The following is a 10,000-nucleotide window of genomic DNA, read 5'->3' on the forward strand; positions in this document are numbered from 1 at the left end:
TTCACGGTGCCCATTACTACACGGAGAATTAACAAAAGAAAATTACGGTATAAAAAAATAACAAGACGTTGATTTCATATTGACTTCACTCAACAATGCGCAGCAAAACAAAGCCGGCCGCGTCTCTTGCTTTGAGCTTGCCCTGCATTACCTAATCTGACAGAAGAGAATTACAATGTCGACGAAAGAGAGATGCTCCCCCCTTCAAAGATTCTGGGCGAGGAAGAGTGCTGTTGGTGAGAGCGTGACAAAGCAAGAGATTGCCGAGTTCTGGAGGCAAAAACTTGACGAGGAACAGGATCACCTGCTTTATGCTATCAAGGCTGCAGCACGTCTCAGGGCTCACAATCTCTCGGTGAGGATCATTTAGTTTCCATCAATTCCGACAAATCTTCACTTGTTGAATGACTAAAGCATATAACAGCAGTAATTAATGAGATACGCAGTGATTGTGTCACTCTACTGATGAACATGGTTTTTTTTTTTAATAATGCTGCTGATGATTTCATGATTTTAATTTATGTACAGAAAAATCCAAAGACACAAGTGAGCAATTAAGTGTTATAATAGCTTGAATATTAGGTAAAAACAAATAGAATTCTATTACAAATTGAAAAAAAGAAGAGATTTTGTTATGCAGACACTAAATTAATAAATTTCGATATTGAAGTGAAGATTTGAATGAATAACCAAAATTTGTATATTATATATACATATATGATGACATTTGTCAATATGAAAAATAAACAATTTTTACTTTTGAAATTAACTTAATTTAATTAATTAATTATGTATAATACATGGTTTGTAAAGGTGTGTTTTTTAAATTCTACACGCTTTATAGATGCATGCCTTTAAAGTCTAAATATATATTATTTTCTTTATAAATATTAGTTTAATATTGATACAAATTAATTAAAAAACAGTTGCCTTTTCTTTCTAGTGTTTTCTTCACAAACTTTTTGTTTGTATTTATCATAAACAAAATAAAAATTCTTAAAAAATTTATAGAAATTATTATAGTTTTTAAGCTTTGTTGTATCTGAAAATGTATTACTTCAACTATATAACAAAAATAATGAAATAATTAATACTTTAAAGATAGCATCTTCATCTTCATGTCTCAGAGCTTTCTTTGCTGCACCCACATGTCTGTCTTTTCTGTGTTCATGTGGAGGGGGTGACGACTGAAATAATATAGATACCATCTCGAAACAAACCATAGATCAAGAAGGTTAATCTCTGCTGTACGAAGCCGGTATTTTGTAGCAAAAATCAAACAGCGAAACGCAGTGGTTAGTTTTAATATTGGGGTATATAATTTTCTTTTCCACTAACTTACTGCTAATTAATCCTCCAAAAAAGAAAAGGAAGAGGAAATATTAGCAACGAAATGCAGTAGTTAGTTTTAATACTTCGTTCACTGGACTGAGCCAATTGCATTATCTCAATTTCTTCTCACATACAATAGCGTTCCTTGCATCAATCAATTAAAGCTATTTTCGAACTACGTTTATTGGATCTTGTTATATGTTGAAGTCTCTTTAAATACAAATAAATAAATAATTTTTGTATGCGCTGAACTTCAAGTCTACTAGCTGGTGGCTCGCTTGGGGGGTGATATACCCTTTATACGACCACCATTCAATTGTCTATTTGGCTTTACAATGAAATTTCTGTGAGGAAGCAATCTAAAGGGTAGTGACAATGGGATGTTGGCAGTCTTCAAGAACACGGTTGAAACCGTATTTTAATGTATTTTTAAATAAAAAATATTTCAATAGTGATATACTCTTTTACTGATTTGTATGCTTCTCCGAGTTTACTAAGCAGCTTTAAATAGGCTATTGCTGATCTTGAGGTCCGGGCCCTTGTTATGAGAGGTCTAGATCATATGAATCACATATAGAGTAGGTTATAGTTTCCATGGAAGCTCAACTCGATCTGAAGTTGATGCCCTCTCACAGGGGTGATGTATTTAGGCGTAATAGTCTGACTTGGGTGACAACTTGCAAACCATAGGTGAGAAAACTGAAATTTCTTGCGTGATTGTTTGACTTGTTGAAGTTTTGTGGTGTAGGAGTATGATTACAAGCTCTTTGAAGAATCGCTGAAGGATGTTGATGACATTAAAGAGAACGAAAGCACAGAATATGGGAAGAACAGTGAAATGCGTTTGGGAATAAACGACTGGTAAAAGCTGAATTTCTCCAACCACTTGTGGATTTGAATAAGTTTGAAATTCAGTATGTTCTTAAAGATGAAACTATTTATGGTTTCTTTAATCTTAATTATATTTCAATTAACACAAGCAGGTGGACAAAGAGCAAGTATGCATACTTGAACCAACCTGCCAATGAGTCGCTGGATCCTCCCAAAAAGGCAGTCTTTTAGTTATACCACCAAGAATTTCTCTTTTAATGCCACAGTTCCCCGTGTTCAAGTCCACATGGCTATTTTTAGCCCCCGTTGAATTAGTTTCAGTTCATTGAATTGCCTGACTTTCATGAAGTTGCTTTTCTTTTTCTTTCTGTTATAAGAGAGATGTTTGAACCTCTGACCTCTTCTGAAGATGCTAACATGGTTGAATTACAATCTTGTTGGCATTTTCATTATGGTTGCGAAGCATGATTTGTACGCTTTGTTGGGGGTGTCTTCCTTCTGACTCAATAGGTGATCCGTACTACGTCGTATATCAATTTAATTTTTCTTTGATATAAAAAATGATGCTAAGCTGCCTTAAGTATTCCTGAAAAAGAAAAAAAAAATCCGAGACCTGGGTTGTTTCTAAAAAAATAAAAAACAATATATGAAATTTGAGTTATTAAATTGATTGCCTTTAATAAGTTTATTCAATTTGAAAACACAAATAAAAAAAATACAACGATAATAAATAAAGTGAACAAAAATAACAACATAAAAAAAAAAAATTGAACTCGAGCCCATTCGGGCTGGCATTTCAAATATGCAACTGAAAAAAAATTGAACTCGAGTTCATTCGGGCTGGCATTTCAAATATGCAACTTGATTATGATATAAGGTAACTTCATTGAAAATAAATTAAATAAATTATAAAATTTAATTATTAAATAATTTAATATTGAAGGGTGAATTTAAGAAAAAGAATATAGAAAAAAATAAAAAAAAAAATTCAAGTTAAACTGGGTTAATCTACTAACATTATGAGCATATCTATAAAGATTGAGATAATTTAATAGAAAAGAAAAAAGAAGAAGCACGAATATCAATTTTTAATTAATTAAATATCAAAAGATAAAATTAAAATAAAATATTAAATATTAAAAGATCTTTTTTTATAACAAAAAAAATTAAATGAGAATGTGATAATCCCATGTAAAGTAAAATAAAATAAAAAACACAAAGCTCTATTTTTAGTAAATAAAATGTTAAAAAATAAAATTAAGAAAAAATATATAGTAAAAAAGAGATCGAAAAAACTCGACTTAGGTCCACTTAGGTTACCATTTAAAATCTCCAACTTGGTTATGATACAAGTGTAAGCTTGTTAAAAGTAAATTGAATAAAACTCTAAAGCTTAATTATCAAGTAATTCAATATTAAAGGGTAAGATAACTCATATCATTTTAAAAATAAAACAAAAAAAAATGAAGCTCAATATCCAATTAAATAAATGATGAAAGATGAAACTAAAAAAAGTATGAGCACTTCTCTTAAACATAAGTTAATCTTTAAATCCATAACCTCTAAATTCAAGATAAATCAAGAAGCTTAATCATTAATCAATTTAATGTTGAAGAATAAAATTAAAAAACAATATCAATTTAAAATTTTTATCAAAATAAAAAATTAACAATAAAAAAAGGGTATCAAATCTGATAGGTAAATGTTTTTAAGGAGAATAAAATTGCAAAATAAATAACAATAAAAAGAATGGGGTTTAAATTTGATATATGAAAAAAATTAAATGAGGATGAAATTAAAAAAGATTCTAATTTTATAAATTATTTTATATAAAACAAATGCTAATAAAAAAATAGGAACTAAATCCCAAAAAAAAAACAAATTGAATAACACCTTTGAATTTTTGAATGGATAGATGCAAAAAAGAAAGGATAAGAAAGAAAAAAAATAAAAAGTTATTGATATTATATTAAAAATTTGTTGACCATACATGTTGTCTCATCATAAAAACATTTCCATGATTGAAACATCATGAAAACAAACATTATTTGATTGTCGTGTGTTTCTTTGTATGTGCCACTTTAAGAATGCAAGAGACAATCATCACATTACATGCATGCATTTAATATATATTTTTAATAATATTTATATTTTTTAAATTACTAAATAACTTTTATGTAAATCTAATTATTAAAAAAAATCATAATAAAAAGATAAAAATGCACATGGATGCTAATTTAAATGTTTAGTAATTTTACTGTAAAAATACAAGAAGTCCGATTCAACCCCAGGTAATTTGATAATACCAAATAACCACAAGAAAATAACATTTTACCTCTCACTTTTCACTTTATTGGCTGGCATCGTGGAGGACAAAACTACACTGTATCAATTATAATGCCATAAATCTTGATTCATTATTACTAGTAAATGACTTAGCTTTTACAGCTTTTACATATATATATATAATTTGCTGTGGTTTTTAATGTTATTTTTTCTAGCTTTTATAATTTGTCGTGGTTTTTAATGTTATTTTTTCTAGCTTTTATTGTAACTTTGGATAAAGCCTGGATTTCATTTAATATTAATTAAAATATTAACAAAAACTATGAATGCTAGTATTTTTACTATATATTAAGACATTACTATAAATCAGAATAATGAAATGACTAATTTATCATTCTCAAAAATATTATTAACTTTTTATTAATGCCAATACAATCTTGTTATTATGGACCAAAAGCCATTTTCAAAATGAACGGGGCATTTTGTTAGCATGTTAAAGGGTTTTTCATATTTTTATTTTTTAAAGTATAGTAAAATTATTTAATTATTTTTAAACATAATTTTTTTTAATTGATATCAAGGGCTTTTTTTTAATTTTAAGAATGATTTTTTTTATGATAACCAAGTTGATTGAAGGACATTTTAATAATTAAATAAATATATTTTTTTATTAAAAAGTATCATAGGTATACATTACACGAGTCAACATGTTATTTGAGATTGCATCATTCAGGCAACATGTAAGAGATGGTTCAACGATCAAATAATTGCTTATGGAATGATGTTCATATTGTTTCGATGACCCTGTATTCTTAGGTGGCTCATGTAGTTAATGGATGTTTAATTTGGTGTTGATCTCTCTCTCTCTCTCTCTCTCTCTATGTCCTTGTTTAACAATTCAAATTTCCAAAGCAGGTCTTTAATTTGTTTTTTTTTTTATATTTGGTTCTTATTCCTATAAGATTTGATCCTCATTGCTATTTGTTTTATATAAAATTAATTTTTTTACAATTTCATCTTCTTTTATTTTTTTTCCTAGAACATTTAATTCTTATTTTTTTATTGTAATTTTTTTCACTTTATAATTTTTTTTAATTTCATCATTTAAGATTAAATTAGTTGGGAATTAAAATTCTTGATTGAGTTTAAGTTTAGAACTTCACATGCTGGGAGTTTAGGGGATTAACATAAGTTTAAGAGATTTACTCGAATTTGTTTATTTTTTTAATTTATTTAATCTTATATATATTTTTTTAGTTTTATCATTCAATATTTTTTTTGGATATTGGGCTCCATTATTTTATTTTTTTTAGAATTTTTTACTTATTTTAAAATTGATATGAATTATCTCGCCCTTTAACATTTAGTTGTTTCATAATCAAATCTTATAATTTTATTTAATTTGCTTTTAATGAGATTGTCCCAGTATCACAACCATGTCATAAAATTTGCATGCTAACTTAGATGAGTTCAAATTGAGGTATTTTTTTTTATCTTTTTTTATTGTCAATTTTTTTCCAGTTTATTCACTATCATTATACTTTTTTTTATTCATGTTATTAAATTAGTATCAAGTCAATGACCTGATTTTTAATTTTTATTTTTCTTAGAAACGTTTACATTGCCTTAACATTTGTTTTCTCATGTTGAATAAAATCCTAGATTTGTCTACAAGCATTTTAATAATTAAATAAATATAATTTTTTATTAAAAAATGAGTCAACATGTTACTTGAGATTGCACCATTCATACAACATGTAAGAGGTGGTTCAATGATCAAATAATTGCTTATGGAATAATGTTCATATTGCTTCGATGATCCTGTATTCTCAGGTGGCTCATGTAGTTAATGGACGTTTGATTTGGTGTTGATCTCTCTCTCTCTCTCTCTCTCTTTTTTTTCTTTTTTTATTTCCTTGTTTAACAATTCAAATTTTCAAAGCAGGTCTTTAATTTGTTTTTTTTTTTAATATATTTGGTTCTTATTCTTATAAGATTTGATCCTCATTGCTATTTGTTTTATATAAAATTATTTTTAAAATTAATTTTTTTACAATTTCATCCTCCTTTAGTTTTTTTTCCTATAACATTTAATTCTTATTTTTTTGCTATAATTTATTTCACTTTGTAATTTTTTTTAATTTCATCATTTAAGATTAAATTAGTTGGGAATTAAAATTCTTGATTGAGTTTAAGTTTAGAACTTCACATGCTGGTAGTTTAGGGGATTAACGTAAGTTTAAGAGATTTACTCGAGTTTGTTTATTTTTTTAATCTTATATATATTTTTTTAGTTTTATTATTCAATATTTTTTTTTTGGATATTGGGCTCCATTAATTTTTTTTATTTTTTTAGAATTTTTTACTTATTTTAAAATTGATGTGAATTATCTCGCCCTTTAACATTTGGTTGTTTCATAATCAAATCTTATAATTTTATTTAATTTGTTTTTAATGAAATTGTTTCAGTATCACAACCATGTCATAAAATTTGCATGCTAACTTGGATGAGTTCAAATTGAGGTATTTTTTATCTTTTTTTCATTGTCAATTTTTTTCCAGTTTATTCACTATTATTATATTTTTTTTATTCATGTTATTAAATTAGTATCAAGTCAATGACCTTATTTTTAATTTTTATTTTTCTTAGAAACGTTTACATTGCCTTAACATTTGTTCAATAAAATCCTAGATTTGTCTACAACATAGTGGATGCCAACTATCTTGTAAAAACTAATATGTGACTGGGTATTCACTTTAACACGCAACTTCTTGAATTAGAATATGTGATTGCATGTTAATGGTGCTATTTGATAATAATAATAATAAATGGAATGGAAATTTTTAATCATATTTTTTAAGTGTTTTATTCACTATATAAATATTAAAAAAATTATATATTTTTAATTTAGAATGAAATGTTTTTTAATTTAAATTTAAATGTTTTAAGATAAAAAAAGAAGATATCTTTTCAACGATGACTAAACTTTTTTTTAAAATTTTATTATTTAAAATATATATAGCTTGTATTTATATAAATTGTTTTTTAATTGTTTTATATAATATATTATTTTTTTAAATTTTTTAAATTAACATGAGTAATCCAGAACCTGGTCCAGGTCAACCCTTACCCATACCCATGTTATGCTTACATGTTCTCCAGGCTGGCATGTAATCCAGATTTGTCGATAAGATTCTCGTATAATAATATTTTAATCACACCATAAGGGAGAAGGATACTCTACGTATTAAAATCATCTAAAAATATAAAAAATTATTTTTTAAAAAAATGCCACATTCCAAACTACTCATTGACCACTAACTTTCATGCATTAATATTAAGTCATTTATCCATTAAATTTAAAATTGATCATTCAGAATCGGAATAATATTTTTTATAAATTATTATTTTTTCGGTTTTATCCATCCCTTTCCATTTTTGGGATTTAAACCCAAAAATCATCATACAACGAAACATCTACCGAGTTACATTATAATGGTCCAGGACCCCAAGGATTCAGCACATGCAAACGAAAGCTAACATAAATAGGCACTGCCAAATTTGCTGTGAATAGCATATTTAGGGTAATAATTGTTTTTTAAATTTATTTTTTACATCAATTTATTTTTTATACCTATTCATCAAAATTATTTAAAAATATAAAATAAAATTCAATTTTATTAAAAAAAATATTGTTCAAAATGCAATTCTATACCGCCACTAGTTGAGTTGTTAATGTCTCTTTCTGGATCGAATGACCGACAACTTTGCATTTCATTATTTTTGTGTTGTACCACTAATCGTCCATTACGAGGGAATCTGGTTTGGATAAGAAAGCCCAACAATTATATATATGAAAAATATCAATTAGTGTTTTTTTTTTCTTTCAGAAATTAAACCAAAAAAACACACACCCCATTTTTTAGGTAGTTGAGGAAAACGAAAGCTATGGTGATATAGCACCTTTCATTTCACAAGCCATATATGCGTTATATGATATTAGCTTTTTGTGACAATTATTTTTCAGTATATCATCATTTATCCAATTTTTAAATATATAAGGCCTATATATATACATATATGTATGCTATTTACAACCCCTCTCAACATTTCTCTTAGTAAATTTAATATTAAATGAGCTTTCAATAAAGACAAGATCAAGGCAGAAAATATTACAATTTGAAACCGATCTGAATTAGCGGGTTAACCTGGAACCTGGTCAATTTAAAACTAAAACTAGACCAGTTTAAAAAAAATCAAGGAAGAAAAAACTTAATATGATTTAATAGGTTGATTTGATAAAATTTAGTTAAAAATCTGGTTGTGATTCATTGATTTTTAATTTTTTTTTATTAAAATAATGTTATAATTAACCCAGACAATCTGATAACCCAGTTAAAATTCATAATTCGTGTCTTAGACTAGATCAATCACCCAATGGGGTATGAAAACTATGCATAAATAACTAAATTACATTTTTAAAGTAAATGGACTTTAATTTTGATAATTTTTAAAGTTTAAGCCACGGAATGTTATCTAGTAAAAATATGGAAAAATAAAAGGTTGGGAAATCACTAGTATTTTAGTTTATCCTTTTAAATGTCTTGAAAATCAATATACTACTTTAAAAATAGATAAAACAATAATATTTAACCCCATTGCTAACAATTTAATTTAATTTTATTAAAAAAATATTGTTCAAAATGCAATTCTCTACCGCCACTAGTTGAGTTGTCTCTTTCTGGATCGAATGACCGACAACTTTGCATTTCATTATTTTTGTGTTGTACCACTAATCGTCCATTACGAGGGAATCTGGTTTGGATAAGAAAGCCCAACAATTATATATATGAAAAATATCAATTAGTGTTTTTTTTTTCTTTCAGAAATTAAACCAAAAAAACACACACCCCATTTTTTAGGTAGTTGAGGAAAACGAAAGCTATGGTGATATAGCACCTTTCATTTCACAAGCCATATATGCGTTATATGATATTAGCTTTTTGTGACAATTATTTTTCAGTATATCATCATTTATCCAATTTTTAACACTTTCATATATATAAGGCCTACATATACATATATGTATGCTATTTACAACCCGTCTCAACATTTCTCTTAATAAATTTAATATTAAATGAGCTTTCAATAAAAACAATATCAAAATAAAAAATATTACAATTATAAAAATATATACATTTGAAATCGGTTTAAACTAGCAGGTCAATTTGGAACCTGACCGATTTGGAACTAGAACTAAACTGGTTAAAGAAAAAATTAAAAAAAAAAAACTCAGTGTAATCTGATAGGTTGACTTGACAAGATTTAGTTAAAAACCTGGTTATAATTTACTGATTTTTAATTTTTTTACTAAAATAATATCATTTTAATTTAAAAAAATTAATTCAAATGATCTAATGACTCAGTTAAAATAAAAAATTCGTGCCTTAAATTAGATCAACTATCTAATTAGATTTGAAAAATATGTATAAATAACTAAATTATATTTTTAAGGTAAATGTACTTTAATTTTGATAATTTTAAAAGTTT

The 10,000-nt window shown here is 26.3% G+C and overlaps 1 protein-coding gene across 1 annotated transcript; it reads left to right on the forward strand.

Annotated features, from left to right (window-relative positions):
- Window positions 1-6: 6 nt before the first annotated feature.
- On the forward strand, window positions 7-2,610 carry LOC105119845 (uncharacterized). The gene is made up of 3 exons (XM_011018039.1): window positions 7-355; window positions 2,081-2,193; window positions 2,316-2,610. Exons 1-3 carry the CDS (start codon window positions 176-178, stop codon window positions 2,392-2,394), a joined length of 372 nt encoding a protein of 123 aa, XP_011016341.1. The 5' UTR covers window positions 7-175; the 3' UTR covers window positions 2,395-2,610.
- Window positions 2,611-10,000: the final 7,390 nt, after the last annotated feature.

Source organism: Populus euphratica, unplaced genomic scaffold (genome assembly GCF_000495115.2).
Source record: "Populus euphratica unplaced genomic scaffold, PopEup_1.0 scaffold3742.1, whole genome shotgun sequence".
Lineage (NCBI taxonomy): Eukaryota > Viridiplantae > Streptophyta > Magnoliopsida > Malpighiales > Salicaceae > Populus > Populus euphratica.